This window comes from Notolepis coatsorum (genome assembly GCF_963971535.1).
Source record: "Notolepis coatsorum genome assembly, chromosome: 1".
NCBI classification, from domain to species: Eukaryota; Metazoa; Chordata; class Actinopteri; order Aulopiformes; family Paralepididae; genus Notolepis; species Notolepis coatsorum.
This window is the reverse complement of record NC_140165.1, coordinates 142,118,189-142,135,140: the sequence shown is the minus strand read 5'-3', so window position 1 is coordinate 142,135,140 and position 16,952 is coordinate 142,118,189. Positions and strand designations below refer to the sequence as shown.

The window sequence follows — 16,952 nt, the reverse complement described above, 5'->3', positions numbered from 1 at the left end:
ACAGGACACAGGTAACTAGGTTGACTAGCATACCTAGCATACCCAGTGCCTGGCAGAGAGTCAGTGGGGTCACGTGAATCATCATTAGAATCATCAACTGACATACTGGGATCATCCCTGCCTACAAGTGAAACATCATGAACAGTAGAGCTACTGTGGGAAGCCTGGCAGCTTAAGTCAGGCCTTGTAGCCTCTTCAACCAGAATGGTGCATGAAACACCAGAAACACTAACAGCAATGTTGCCACCTGAATCAGCAACATTTCTCATAGCATCCTTCCCACACTCACCCTCCAATTCGTCCGTGGCCTCAGCCACCGTACAGGCTGGGAAGACCTTGAGACACTGCGCTGCCAGATCATCTCCTGCCACATGCGTATCCGGCACGCATGTCACCTTCGGTTCCACCACCGGGCCCGACACTAGGGCACAAAGAAGAAAAGCACTATGCAGAGGTACATTCATAGTGTGCATTCCAAAACCTTCAACAACAACGCCTGCACCTGCATTACTTAAACTACGCCACGCCATCTCACGGTTAAATGCGGCCACTTCAAAGAGGGACGACAAGGAGACATCTCTATTTTGCTCTATGCGCTAGCTCCTCATGAGACGGTATCACCTTCCCAAATCCCTCAACAGGGTCACTTTCCAAGTCAACAAAGAACGTGTCACTAAGTGTAATGTCACAATTTAAAGTATCAACAACATCACTTTAGTCCTTTGACATTGCCCGTGTCACAGCACACACAGGGAACACTCCTGGATGTTTCTGTGCCAGCTCATCAGGGACCTCAGAAACCACAGGAATGGGAATTACAACTGGAGTAGCCAGCACTTTGTCACAAGCCAAATCATTCCCTAGAATGAAGGACACACCTCTTGTGGGAATGTGAGAACATACCCCCACGACAACATTGCCTGACAATAAGGGAGAGTTGAGTGTGACCTCATGCAAAGGTGCATCCACAAAGCCTCCTCCAAAGCCTTGAACAACGGCACCAGAATGCAATGAAGACTTTTCTGAAAACGGCAAAATCCCCTCCAGAATGAGGGACTGAAAAGCTCCTGTATCTTTCCATATTGTTATAGCCTGCTTTGACTCTAGGGCATCAGTCAGGGAAACAAAGCCATCCATCATAAATCTTGAGGAGCCCTCAAGCTCTTTGTCCACAACTTCGATACTCCCTCCATCACCCTATAACGTCGGCATAGGTGTTCTGCATACGGTTTCTACCAGAGCCACAGTTTTGACATTTTTCTGTTCAAGCACAGGGCACCCAGCAACGATATGACCAGGCTCCTTACAGTAGAAACATATAATCCCCTCTGGGAATGCACTAGCAGAACCACCATGCCTAGGAGGTGAAGTAAACTGACCAGCAGACACCGGTTTTGAGAAACGGCCCCCCTGAAAAGGACGCCTACCCCTGGACTCAACACGGTATTCCTCCACAAAGACGGACTTGTGTGTCAACACAAACTCATCAGCCAAGACAGCAGCGGCGCCTATCTTCAACACCTTACGCTCGTTTAGATGAGTGGAATCAGTATCAGGAACACATCTTTTAAATTCCTCTAGGAGAATCAACTGTCTAAGCTGCTCCCTTGACTCTGAGAGGTGCACCATCTATCAAATAGGTTCTCCTTCTCTTTTCCAAATTCAACATACGTCTGTCCCTCCGACCTGCGATAGCCTCTAAAACGCTGACGATAGGCCTCTGGGACTAACTCATAAGCCCTCAATATGGAAGCTTTAACAAGCTCATAGTCAGCACTTTGTTCAAGGAACAGAGCAGTATACGCCTCCTGTGCCTTACAAACGAGAACACACTGCAGCAGCAGCGTCCAGGCCGTATTAGGCCACTTCAACGTACCTATCCACATCCTTCTCAAAAAAAGGAGGCACCACCCTAATATTTTTGCCGACATCAAAACCGGAACGCGACTCTGAATGCAGAGCACCCGCCTGCAAGGCAGCATGCTTAAATTCAAGCTCCTTCAGCGCACGATCGTGCTCCAACAACATTTGTTTCTCCCGTCTCTCCTCTCTCCTCTCCTCTTGTTGTAGCTGTTTTTCCTTAAACTCACGCTCTCTCTCCTCTCCTCTTGTTGTAGCTGTTTTTCCTTAAACACTAACTCTCTAAGCCCCCAATCACCTTCCGCCATACCAGAGAGTAGCGGAGACACGTCAGAAAAAAGAGGCTCCTCCACCCTCGCCACAAGCATATGCTCCTCAATGAGTATAGCCCTCAAAGTCCCCAAGGCAGTCGTTTTTAAACGCTTCTCACTGGCAGTAAGCTCCACATTGTAGTGCACAGCAAGCTTCAGAAGCTGCTCTTTGGAAAACCTCTCCAACATCTCGTCAGAAGGGTGATCAACAAAATCCTTTATTGTAGCCATCCTTACTGTACCAGCGCCACAAACTACTCACTTTAGAGTTACCAAAAGCTGCCAAAAGCACCCTAGCATACACACAATGTATCTGAAGAACCACTAAAGAATCACTGAAGAACCACGAAGAACCACGAAGAACCACTAAAGAGCCACCAAAGAACCACTGAAGAACCACTAAAGAACCACTAAAGAACCACTGAAGCACATAGCAGAGTTAGCACAGAGCAGAGTTAGCACAGAGCAGAGTTAGCACAGGGCAGAGTTAGCACAGAGCAGAGTTAGCACAGGGCAGAGTTAGCACAGAGTTAGCACAGATCAGAGTTAGCACAGAGTTAGCACAGAGCAGAGTTAGCACAGCAAATGGCACACGGCAAATGGCAAACCACACAAGAGAACCAACACCCTTCAGTAAGGCAAAACCAGTGAGGCACAAAACCCCCTGTGTTACACTCAAAACAAAAATTAAATACAACAAACAAATTCAAACAGGTGCCCTTATAATCTGATATGACTATTTACAGCTTCTACATCTACACTGCAGCCAATTAAGAACTGCCAGGCCCACCACATGTCTACACCAAAAAAAAACTTACATCAGGCCCTAACACACTACCTGTATTTTCTGGCACCCTAACCTACCTATACTGAAGCTAAAGCACTGTAGACCTAACCCTCTTCAACCACACCTGCTACCAGCCAAAGATCATTTTGACCACCAACCCGTCAAGTATATGGTATGGTACAAGACAAGTAGATGGTAGTAATCCCTTCTATGACTGCCCCAGGGGTAAGTGGTACACAGGAAGCTACAACCAGCCAGAAAATAATGACACTACCTACATGTGATGTCCACTAAACTAAATATTTTAACAGCATACAAGTAGTCATTTCAAATCACAAAGTAAAGGCATACTCACCTGTTTGAAGACCGGCTCAAGCCCCCATCAGGTTACACAACACCTGAACACTACCCAAACTACAGCACCAGGACACACAATGCAAGAATAAAAAAATAAAAAATAAAAAAATCCTTTTCACTTTTTTTCTTACAAACATCTGTTTTTTACAAACAATCTGTTTTCCAAATTCACTCCCGGACGAGCGCCCAATTGTTACGACCCTGGCTCAAAGGGAAGCAACATAAGTGCACACAGACACCAATGGTCTGTGTTTAAACCAAAAGACTATTCTAATTATGATAGCTAGCACAAACTAAAGATAAAAGTGGTGGAAGGGGAAGAGACACTGTTTCAACAATCTCTTCTATCAACCGTGAACCTGCATGTGTGGGTGAGGAAGTGCCTTTGAGCCTGCCAGGCAGGTGTCCAATTAGCAGCAATCAGCCAATTAGCAGCAATCACCTGCATGCACAGTGACACAGGAGTAACCAAGATCATGGTACATAACAATGACTGAGGACACTCACCACCACCATGAGTGGAGAAACCCTGGTGGTTCCCCTAACGTGATGTTCTTCTCCCATCGGATCTACAGAGAGAGAGAGAGAGAGAGAGAGAGAGAGAGAGAGAGAGAGAGAGAGAGAGAGAGAGAGAGAGAGAGAGAGAGAGAGAGAGAGAGAGAGAGAGAGAGAGAGAGAGAGAGAGAGAGAGAGAGAGAGAGAGAGAGAGAGAGAGAGAGAGAGAGAGAGAGAGAGAGAGAGAGAGATCTTAAATCAACATCAACGTTCACACCAGGGCCCCGGCTCCAGTTTGTTTGATTAGTGTGAACAATGTGTACCGTACTCTGTCATGTTTCATTGACCCAGGTCCACTTGAAGAATATGGGTGGGTAAAAAACATTTATACAGCAATATATCACAATATTTAGCATGACGATACAGTGATGCCAAGTATCTAGGGGTGTAACGGTACACAGAAGCCACGGTTCGGTACGTACCTCGGTATTGCGGTCACGGTTCGGTACAACAGGAAAAAAATATTTATAATTATTATTATATATTTATAATAATTATTATTATTATTAAATAGAATAATTTTCTATAGGCTTGCCGTGGTAGTCAGTGATACTGGTGTCATTCTGTGTTCAGGCATCCACTGAGTAAATTAATTGCCTACTGACCCCTTAACAACTTAGGCTTGTTAAGTTTCAGTTTCACTTGTTACACAACAATGGAAGAGGATTTATCAATATTTTGGATTTAAACACAGTAGCAGTTCAACTGGAGAGGAGCTCAGATGATCAGTCCGGAAAAGTATGTACAGTATTGCTTTTTTTTCGATCAGCTGTGAGAGAATGTCCGCAGGAGATAGTTGGCGTGTGTGTTGGTGACGCACAAACTTGGTGTGTGTCTGTGTCTGTGTCTTTCCATTGGTTAACATTATTGGGCGAACAAGAAAACGAAAGAAAACTGTAAAATTGTAATGACCCTGCTGTGTTACAAACATGATATAATTCATTCAAGGTTTTGTTTTATGGACACCCGACACCTGTAGTAAGGCAGGGGAGGGGAGAAACAGCCTGCAGTGCAGAGGGTCAGTGCGCGTTGTTCATTTGGTCTGTCCGCTTGTCATCGTGCGTGCGTTTACAAGCTTCAATGTTTTATTCATCATCTAAATTGGCTTAATAAGCTTAGTATTCAACGTTAAAGATCAATGTAAGCCAGTGTAAAGTAAAGTAAAGTAAAGATATTGAGCATAGATTTGTAAAATGCGCAACCCTAGTTTCACCTATAGTGGTATGAGACGTATTCTTCGTATGGCTGCACGTACCACACCGTCAAGCCCATACTGTAAATTCGCGGGACGAATACACATACCGTTACACCCCTACAAGTATCGATATAAAAAATCCCACACCACCTGCTCTCACACTCACCACAAACCCACACTCAAATTACTGTATGTACCTATCTCAAACCCAGCCCACTTTCTTTTTGAATCCTCCAATAACAACTGTTGCTTTCCTCCAAACTTTTGGTCCGAGGAAAGCAACAAATGTGATTGGAGGATCAAGAAATCAATTGCAACGGCGGTAAGCAAAAAAGAAAAACACATACAATGCCAGCAGCCCACTCACAATTAACACTTTAACTGCCGAAAACTTGTCATTCCCCGCCATGCTCAAGTTGCCGAGGACGCCGTATCTCGTCTTTGATATCAATATTTCAAAAATCTGTGATCGAAATCATATTTCCCCTCCGCAGCCTTGACACACAGTGCTGATCTCCTCTCAACCCTCTAGCGGTTCAAGAGCGCCATCTGGTGGCCGATCGGCAGATCGAAACCGGATGTCAACCTTTGAACCGGCAGGACTCACTCCATATGGGGTCCGGGCACTCGCTAATGTTAGAGAGACTCTGTCTTCACACAGTGAACATCGATCGGTGGAAATAACTCGAAAAAACAACATGATTTGGACGTATATACTATTATACAACCTGGAAATAGATCGGGCATTTCAACATCCCATAATTGAAAACTGTCTACTCCACGCTGATCGCCCAACGGCCCGAGGAGACTGGGGTGAGTTTTAGCGTGTAGTATTACCGTGTTCGATATAAACTGCTATGATGAACATATGACCCACATTAGATGAATGGTATAACGTTGCCCACGGAATTATAAACGCCCCCTCGCCCATCCGGTCAACATCAGATGACGTGTAGTAAATTCTAGAAGTACGTCCAGTTGAAATTTTTTATCTCGCACAGATTCCTACCAAACTGTATTTGATCATCAATATAATGCATTTGGGGCTATAAATCACGTTCTGGAGAAAGCTGCAGAAAGAGATGAAAACATACTTATAAATATGTGAATGAAAAAGTTTAACGTTGCTACACCATGAACAATACATATAGGACATTGAATGGGCCCTAATAATGGCAATCTAGCAATAGAATTTAAAAAGTTATAGCCCTGCAAAGAAGGGGAACTTCTCCATGTTAAATAGAGCTGGCAAGGGATGGTATATCATGAATTTAACCATGGCAATCAAAGTGTTAACGTTCATCAATACATACAGTCAGACCCTCAGTGAAACGATGGTCTCTATGTGTCAGATACATGGTAGACAGACCACAAATAGTGAAGTTATCCTTTAGGGTTTTTACATGGAAGCATAAAGCATAAAGCTTCTCAAATGGTGTTCTTACATTTAGGGCTAGATCCACAAAGAATGGATTGCATGGAGCAAGTTGCACCCTTACTTACAATTCATTATGAATTGAAAATGGGGGACCCAAACAAGACGAAAGTCTTTCTCTGGTCTGCATTCCCTTAACAATTGTGTGTATTGAGCCATACAGTATTGTACCCATTCCGCAATCTGTTAATAAAGTTTTCATTCAATCAATCACCGTGCAGATTGATTGATTGAATGAAAATTTTATTAACAGATTGCAGAATGGATCTAGCCCTTAGTGTTTGAGAAATCATTATCGTATTTAAGGAAGATAAATACCCTTACGGTTGCGTTATGCATCACTATAATTATATCGCTATGATGGATCGTGGTGCCTTAGCTGCAAGATGTCAGTCATGCCAGTCAAGGATATCAAAAGGAGCTTCAAGCTATTTATTTTAAGTGCCACTTAAGTACAATTACTAGTGAAGCTTTAGCTTACGGTAAGTGGTTACATGCAACTGGGCACAGCCCTTGGCCATACATAATATTCAGTGATGCTCTTGTTATGCCCTGTTGAGCGTATACTCAAAGGCATAACATAATGTGGACCCTCCACTCCCAATTCACAATTTATTATAATGACAAAAAAAATGAAGATGAAAACATAGGCTTCGGAGTGGACCAAGGCCAAAATAACAAATACACTTTTATACTCTAGCTAAACTGGGAAATAAACCAATGATGAAAAAGAAAATACAGGAATCTACACCTGACTCCTTACCCATCAAACACATGAGAAACCAATCTACATCTGACTCCTTACCTATATATCAAACAAATGAGAAACCAATCTTCACCTGACTCCTTACCTATATAACAAACACATGAGAAAACAATCTAGACCTGACTCCTTACCTCTAAATCAAACACATGAGAAAACAATCTAGACCTGACTCCTTACCTCTAAATCAAACACATGAGAAAACAATCTAGACCTGACTCCTTACCTATATCAAACACATGAGAAAGCAATCAGAAGCAAAGGGCAGCCCACTCCTACTCTCCCAAACAGGGCCGCCTCAGGGGGTGTGCGAGCAAAAAAAAATTAAAAAAAATATGTTTTATTTATTATTTTTTTTATATTTTTTTTTCTTTTTTTTCCCGCGAGGCCCTTTTTCATCACAGACCTAAAACTAGTTTTGCTTATATGCTTATATATTTCACATTAGACACGTTTGTAGAATGTGTCTTGTTCCTGGCTCTGCGGCTCTGCAGCAGACATACTCACTATTGGAGCTCTGGGGCTCTGCAGCAGACATACTATTGGTTTCAACGAAGGGAGGGGTTACATCATGTGTACGCCGGCGTGCGTCAGCTGCGTTTGACTATTTCGCGCGTGCAGCTTTGGAGGTTATGCTTAGTTATGCCAGCCAAGACAAAGAGGACGGTCATTCGGCAGATGGACTGAAGATGAAAGTTGTTGCATGTTAGACAGTTCAGTCAGGCTAGCCATGTCGGCTTAGCTAAAGGCAGGGACAGCTAGTTAGCTTTAGCTACGTTATAATATCGAGTGCTAACGTGTGGTTCAGTCGGGATAGCCATGATGATGTCGGCTAGTAGCTAGCTTAGCTAAAGGCTAACTAGCATTAGCTAACCTAGAGAGAGCACGTGCAGCATTGTTATGCCAAGATGAAGAGGACGGTCATTCGGCAGATGAACTTCGTCAACTCCACGCGGTTGTCTCCATCCTCTTGGACGTTTGGTGAGTTTTTAATGCATTCTATTCTATTCCCGCCGTGGATATATCTCTCTCTCTCTCTGGAGCCAAACGGGCGGGCTAGCTGTTGTAGCTAATGCTATATTGAGCCAAAACGTCAGCCTATTTAGCTGATGTCGGCCATTGGCTCCTTGCTACTTTGTTTTCTCTGGTATAGACCCTCTTCTCTTTGGATTTAAGTGTTGATCTTTGTCCTTTTGGATCTATGTATATTCATGTTGCCTTTGTGAAGTTATCTTTTCCTTCTGTTTTGTTCTTCCATTAAAAGTTGAATATCCGGATCCGGTATGAGAGCGGAAGAGTAGCACGCATGCGGTGAGGCTCCTGGTCAAAAGAGCGAAAAACTGAGAAATAAAGACCCGAAAAGTGACGAAAAGTGATCAAAAATCAAGATGCAAACGAGAAGGAAGGAGGAGGAAACAAATATGAAGGAAAGAGAAATGGAGAACTCACAGGAAGAGGAGAGTTCGATGGAGCAGAACCCCCGAGGCGAGACCGAGAAGGAGCAGGCGGAGGAAGGGGGAGTCTCGGCTGAGACGGACAAGGAAATGCCAGGATGGGCCGTGCTCATGCAGGCCGGGATATTGGCGACCATAAAATTGAACTCGGACACGATGCAGGCGACCATGAAACTGAACTCGGACACGATAAGAAATGATATTGGGAAGTTACGGGAGGAATTGAGGAAGGAACAGGAGGACTTCAGAGGTGAAATGAATACAGAACTCAAAAGGGTGGATGAGAAGATGGCGGAACAGGACAGAAACGTAACAGAGGTACAGACTAGAACGGTGCAAATGGAGGAATGGAACACAGAGATACACGAGGTGTTAACATGTGCGATTCAAAAACAAGAACAGATGGAGACAAAGATATCGGACATGGAGGGAAGGTCACGGAGAAATAACATCAGAATATGGGGATTGAAAGAAGGAGTCGAAGGGGAATCGGTGATCCAATATGTGGAAGAGCTTATCAAGGAACAACTGAAGGAGACGGGACTGGAAAAAATGGAGATACAGAGGGCCCACAGGGCGTTGGCTCCGAGACCGAAACCGGACAGACCTCCGAGGGCGGTGATTATTAACTTTCTGAGATTTGAGATTAAGGAATTGATACTCAGAACCGCGTGGACCAAGAAGATAGAAATCGAGGGGAAAAGACTGTCGTTTGATCAAGATTACTCGACAGCGGTAGCAATAACACGCAGGTTATTGAGAAGGAAGGGGACAGGAGGGCCAGACGCGGAGCCTGCAGCAGAGATTGGAGAAAGCATGCAGATGGACCAGAGTGGGAGATCGAAACCCGGGAGAGGAGGGAGGAGAGAGGAGAAGGCCGAGGTGAGACGTGACAGACCGAAGGCGGAGACGGACGAGGAGGCCAGAGACGGAGAGGAGAGGAGGCGGGAGGAGACGAACGGATGAGTACACGCACAAGAGATTGAAAAAACTATCCAAATAGAGACAAAATATAGAAACTGAAATAACATATACATAAACACACATTCCCAGGTAGAGGCAGGATATAGGAACAAACATAACGTATACATGGACACATAATACACATGCTGACGGAGGAAATAAATGGAAATATAATTAGGTATGATAGACGGAACACAGAACATATTGAAACAAGTACATAGACACACGCTGCGAGTAACACAGTTGGAAGGGATTAAGGGGATAAATGGACATCACATAGAAAATAGAGAGGAGGAAAAGAAAGTAAAAAGGGGTACACAGAAGACACCACACACAGGTTTGGGAGGAAGGAGGGACATTGGAACATATGAGCCACATTGAGAGGGACCTAGGAAATGGGGGTCTTTGATCAGAATGAAGGACAGAGCGCTTTTGACCAGGAGCACGACAGCAATAAAAACAGTAAGAAAGCTGGACAAATATGACGAGCGGTTGGGGGTAAAGGTTTCAAACCCCCAAGCCGTCAGGAGGAGGCCTCTCACTAGGAGAGCAATTACTCCTCACCCACCAGCAGGGGACAGGGGGGGACACAGGGACCCCCCGAACGCCTTGGGAGCACTTTATGTAAAGTTTATGTTTTTTATTTATGTTAATCATTATATGTATTCGGTGAAGAGAGCGGAGGCTACAACCGAAGGGGGGAATGAATGTGACATGGGGGGGACTGACAGACGAAAGAAGAAGAAAGATGACAATGGTTAAAGGTATAAAAATGATGTCGTTAAACGTTAATGGAATGAATAATACGATAAAGAGGGGCAAAGTGATGTTGAAGTGTAAAAAAAGTGAGATGGAAGTGATTTTTCTGCAGGAGACACATTTGGTAGCACAGGATCATGAGAAACTGAAGAGATTTGGATATGAAAATGCATACTATAGTTCCTTTAAACGGAACCTGAGGAGAGGAGTAATCACGTTAATCAAAAACACAGTCAAATTTGAATTGATCAAGGAAGTAAGAGACAAGGAGGGAAGGTTTGTTCTGGTGAAGGGAAAAATGGAGGGTCAAATGATTACGTTAGTGAATGTTTATGCACCCCCAGAGAGTGAGAGGGATTTATATGAGACCATTTTTGATATGATAGTGATGGAACTAGAAGGGATATTGGTATGCGCGGGAGATTTTAATGTAGTACTGAATCACGACCTAGACACCACGAGTACTAGAAAAGGACGGGCACCAATCAGTAGATATATGAATATTCAGATGACGGAAATGGGAATTACAGATGTTTGGAGGGGGATGCACGCCATGGACAGGGAATACACACATTACTCACACCCGCACGTGACATATGCGAGAATAGACTACTTTTTGATGACGACGGGGGACAGTTACAGGGTACGGGAGAGCAGAATAGGAGTAGCGGACATATCGGATCACAGTGCCATATATCTGACAGTAGATCTAGAAGGGAGACGGAGGAACACGATCTGGAGACTAAATGTAGGAATATTAAATAACAAGGGGGTGGTGAGTCAGATCAAGGAGGAGATAGCCAGGTATAAGGAAGAAAATGACAACGGGGCGGTAGATCCGAACATTCTATGGGACACACTGAAGGTGGTGATAAGGGGGAAATTGATGGAGAAGACAGCAATGCTGAAGAAGGCCAGAACGGAGACATATCACAATCTGATAGGGAGGCTGAAGAAGCTAGAGGGGAGACACCAGATATCAAAATAACAGGAAACGCTCGGAGAAATCAAAGAAGTAAAGGCCAGGATAAATAGGGAATTATTGACGGAAATAAAAAAGAAAGCGAGGTTCATGAAACAAACGTACTATGAAGGGGGACCAAAAGCGACCAGATTGTTGGCTAGGAGAATTAGGACGCAACAGAAGTTGAACACGATACACACAATAAGGGATATAAAGACTAATGAAATATTGAGAGACCCAGCTGAAATAGAGAGGACATTTAGAGAATACTATGAGAAACTATACACACAGCCAAAAGCAGCGGGAGAAGAGGAAATAGAAGCATATCTGGAGAAGCTAGAGTTACCATCGATAGGGAAAGAACAGAATGAAGAATTAAATAAAATAATTACGGAACGAGAATTGGAAGAGGCAATTAGTAGAGCTAAAAACAACAAGTCTCCGGGGAGCGACGGATTCCCATCGGAATTCTACAAGACATTTAGAACGGAATTAGCACCCATGTTAGGGGCGGCGTTCAGACACACGATGGAAGAGGGAAAAATGCCCCCCTCGTGGAAGGAAGCCATAATCACCACGATACCGAAGGAAGGGAAGGATAGAGAATTATGTAGTAGTTTCAGACCTGTGTCCATACTCAACGTGGATTACAAGATGTATACTTCGATAATATCAAAGAGATTTGAGACGTTTATGCCAGACATTATAGATGAAGATCAAACTGGATTTATTAAAGGGAGACAGACACAGGACAACGTGAGAAAGACATTACACATAGTAGAGGAGATACAAAAACAAGGTGGTAGCGCGGTACTGATTAGCCTAGATGCAGAAAAAGCATTCGACAGTGTGAGCTGGACATTTTTATATAAAACATTGATGAGGTTCGGACTGAACGGGAGGGCGATGAAGATGATCAAGGTGCTATATCAAGAACCGACAGCGAGGGTTAAGGTGAATGGCAGCTTGACGGATAGAATCAGATTAGAGAGGGCTACCAGACAGGGATGTTGTCTCTCACCGACGCTCTTCGCCGTTTTCATAGAACCACTGGCACAACTGATCAGACAGACCGAGGACATTAAGGGAGTAAGGATAAAGGGAACGGAATATAAACTAGACCTATTTGCGGACGACGTGATAGTATACATGAGGCAACCAGACAAGAGCTTCCCGGCACTGATGGATCTACTGAAGGAATATGGCCACTACTCAGGATACAAACTAAACGTGACAAAGACACAGACCTTAGCATGGAACTATATCCCAACGACTGAAATTAGGGAACAGTACGGGATAAGATGGGACATGGACAAGATTAAATACTTAGGGGTGAACATCACGAGAGGGGTGGAGAAACTGTTTGAGGCGAACTATAAACAGTTAAATCAGAACATCAAGAGAGACTTAGAGAGATGGACAGTAATGCCCTTGGACTTCAATTCAAGAATAGAGGTCAATAGGGGGGGGCTCGCGTTTAAATCTCGCACAGGGCCTGACTGCATGACTGGCACATCCTACACAACACCACAACAACAACAGCACCTATGAGCAGACTCAAGTCCCGCCACCCCTACAACAAGGTGGCACAAGAGATGCTCCGTTCCACCACTGAGGACCTATCCAGAAATGGATGGCTGGCGGCAGCCTGGAAGAGAGAGTGGGAGAGTGCTGGGCCAACCCGTATCCACCACCATATCTGGGATCCAGGAGATGGCGCCACAGGAGACGATTTTCCACGCCGGCAATGGGTTCTGCTGAACCGTTTAAGATCTGGGGTTGGTCGCTTTAAAGCATCATTAAAGAAGTGGGGCCTGGCAGACAGCGCTGCATGTGAGTGTGGAGACCCTGAGCAGACTGTTGACCACATCCTGACCATCTGCCCCCTATACAAACCACCCTCGGAAGCCAGCCTCTTTGATGTGGGACCAGAGTTAAGGGCATGGCTACAAGATACGGAGTTGGACCTCTGACGTTACACGAAAGAAGAAGAAGGAACAGAAAGTGTCAGGGTTGGAAAGTGAGATTGGAGGTTGTCGTCAAAGAGTATATACACAGTATGATAGTAGAAGTAACAATGGGCCTCATTCAACAATACTCTTTTATTATTTTTCTTATATTCTTGCTTACCTGTCTGTTAAGAGAACAATAAGAAAAGCCACCGCCACAATCATCAAGCCGTTCTTAAAGTCCAAATCTGTTCTTACCAAGGTTTTTTTAATGATGAATCACACTCATTCTAAATGCGAATGCGCGTCCTCGCGCAAGTCATTTGCATACAGAGACATGCCTCGCAGGCTCATTATAATACGAGAGCCGTGTGCCAACTTGGGTCTGCATTGTATGAGCGGATCCCCCGGCCGTATTCAAGCGCTGGAGCGCTTTGCGATGAATCAAAATTACTCACTCTGGAGTGATCATATGAGTAATGCATGCACGCACGCGCGCACACACACACACACACACACACACACACACACACACACACACACACACACACACACACACACACACACACACACACACACACACACACACACACACACACACACACACAAGCACTCACAAGCACTCAAGACACACCTGGGAAGGAAAGTGAATGGATGAGTAACAGAACAGAATATACTACTAAAGAACACAATGTAATCAAATCAAACCCCTATGACCCAGGGTCATAACAGCTCTCACAGCCTTTTCATACACAGTATACACACCGGTATGCCCAGGAATAAACTCCACGTGTTTAAGGCAATGGAGCGCTCTCAGTAATTTTGTTACTTTGTAATTTCGTTTATATCTCGTTTTTAGTTTTTTTTATTATTATTATTATTCTATACAGTCACGCAGACCTTCCTGGCACCTATGAGTAAGTTAGAATCGAAATGACAATCGAATAAGGCACAGTGGGCAAGGCGCTCGCAGGAGATGCTGGTATCGAGCCCAGCTCTCGGCGTTGCTACCGGCTTGGCCGGCCGTCATACTAACACAATTGGCAGTGTTAGAGGGTGGGAAAGCCGGTGGGTGGGGATTGGACGTTGTGGACAGATCAAATCAAATCAAATCAAATTTATTTATAAGGCCCGACAACACACGTTAATGTCCCCATGGGCCGTACAGGTCTTCTTTAAACAAGTCAAGAAGAAAACATAACAATAAGTCAAGAACAGAACAAGAACACCATAAGGTCAAAAAAATTTAAGATAAATGCAAATAAATTAAAGAATGCGACTCCTACAGGTCGGGTGGGTGACGCCGGTGCTATGTTATAACTATGTTATAACTCCAACCGTCGGGCTGAGTGGGGTGATTGATCGCCGGTCTGCTCTAGGAGCATATCACCACGCTGTAACTCTTGGAAGCGAATATGCGCCAGAGCCGGACAATTTTTTGTTCAATAGCGACACAGACTCAGATGAGCAGGAATGGATACCAAGTCGAGAAGCAGGTAAGCTTATCCACCAACATTTACAACAGAAATGGGCTATAATAAATTAGCACACACATCCCTTCGGAAAACTAACGTTATTTATTTAAATTGTTCCTGTCTGGGTTTGGCGGACCTGCTGACAAAAGGTAAACGTCTATTTTACCGAACCCCATCATAAAACATGCCTTTGTAATTGAAACGGAGGGCTAGGGCCTCCACAGGGTGCGTTTGATAGAGCTGGCGGACACTATGGGGTTGTAACTCCGATTAAAGAATCACACAGAGGCGTGCTGCAGTTACTGGTTGTATTGGGAGATTTGCATGTGTGGTTATCTACAAAGGAATACAATACAGTATACATTAATAACACAGTAGTGATGTACATAAACATGTGGTCTATAGCTACAATAATATCCATTAGTAGTATAGTGCAACTAGTAACTAAGACATTCACTTAACCAGAGTTACTATATATAACCTACATAGCCTATGCATGGAATTACTCTTTCAGTGCATGTAAACAGTATAGGTAGGCGGACTGTAAACCAGGTGTAAGATACATTCAATTCACTAGGGGTAATGAGTGAGTTATAGTTATAGCTTAGGCTAGCTAACGTGCGGCTAAGCTAGCCACGCAGCAGCAGCATATCATAGCAGGGGGAACCTAGGTTGGCTAACGTGTAGCTAAGCTAACGGCGCAGTGTTTCAATAACAGAGGGAACAGCGTCAACAGGATTGGATCAGCGGAGACACACTAAGTACAGAGTAAACTGAATGAACGAACTAGGCAGGGACTAAACACAGGTACTATACTCACGTTCATTGACGCACACGTTATCCCAAGGGGACAGGAGTAAGCTACTACAACACGTCGTCAGACAATAACACGGAGACCAGCTTGCTCACGTTAAAGGGAGAAAAGTCTTAAAGGGCCAGTACCGAACAAAGTAGTCTTATTAGCAGGGCTTTCCTACAGTAATTATCCCAGCGTTAAAAAAACGTGTTTACCTTTGACCTGGAAATAATATAGGTTTCAGGCGAGTAACCCGCACGAAAATACGCATGCTGCACAAAACATGTCATATCTCGCGACGAGACTGGATTATTTTGAAACAGGACGATTTTTAGCATTCAGATTCAGATTCAGATTTCTTTATTCACCATTTTGTACAGGTACAAAATGGAACGTGATTTGACATTACAGTGATTTTTTCACAAATAGGAACAACATAATAATAATAATAATAATAATAATAATAATAATAATAATAATAATAATAATAATAATAATAATAATAATAATAATAATAATAATAATAATAAATAAATAAGTAAGTGCAAAACAGGACAGAACAGTGAGACAACAATAAGACAGTAAAGTGCAGTGGTAGGGGACATGGAAACAGTGCAGCACAGTTCAAGTCCAGAGGTCCAGCCCTAGCAGCTCGCCATAGAGGGGGGGGGGGGGGGGGGGGGGGGAGCAGGGGGACACCTGACTCGTTTACCAGGCGAGCTGCTGAGGGGAAGAAGCTGAGTCTATGGCGGGACTTTAATGTCTTGGGCAGCCGTAGCCGTAGCCGCCTGCCGTGGGGAAGCATGGTGAAGAGGTCGTGACCCGGGTGGGCGGGGTCTGCCATGATCTTCCTCGCCCTCCTCAAGGCCCTGGAGGAATGTAGGGACTCGAGGGAGGGAAGGGGGCAGCCGATCACCCTCTCCGCTGATCGTATCACCCGCTGCAGCTTGGCCTTGTCCCTGACCGTGGCTGCAGGGAACCAGGTGATGATGGAGAGGGTGAGGATGGACTGGATGATGGCAGTGTAGAACTGGACCATCATAGTCCTCGGCAGCCTAAACTTCCTCAGCTGACGTAGGAAGAACATCCTCTTCCGGGCCTTTTTATTGAGAGCGATGGTGTTCAGCTCCCATTTCAGGACCCGGGAGAGTGTCATGCCGAGGAAGCGGCAGGACTCCACAGAGGCCACCGGGGTGCCTCCCAGAATGATCAGGGTGGGGGGGGGGCTGCCTTCCGCCTGAAGTCCACTACCATCTCCACTGTTTTCTGGGCGTTGAGGTCCAGGTTGTTGCAGCTGCACCAGCTCAGCAGCCTCTCGATCTCCCTCCT

The 16,952-nt window shown here is 44.6% G+C and overlaps 1 protein-coding gene across 2 annotated transcripts in view; it reads right to left on the bottom strand.

The window, feature by feature from the left end:
• ssbp2a (single stranded DNA binding protein 2a) overlaps positions 1-16,952 on the bottom strand; it is a 298,038-nt gene that overhangs the window by 170,352 nt on the left and 110,734 nt on the right. For both annotated transcript variants that reach the window (XM_084334112.1, XM_084334113.1), the window contains exon 3: positions 3,823-3,884. In XM_084334112.1, the coding sequence (XP_084190238.1) occupies positions 3,823-3,884 (62 nt within the window). The remainder of the gene's footprint in view (positions 1-3,822; positions 3,885-16,952) is intronic.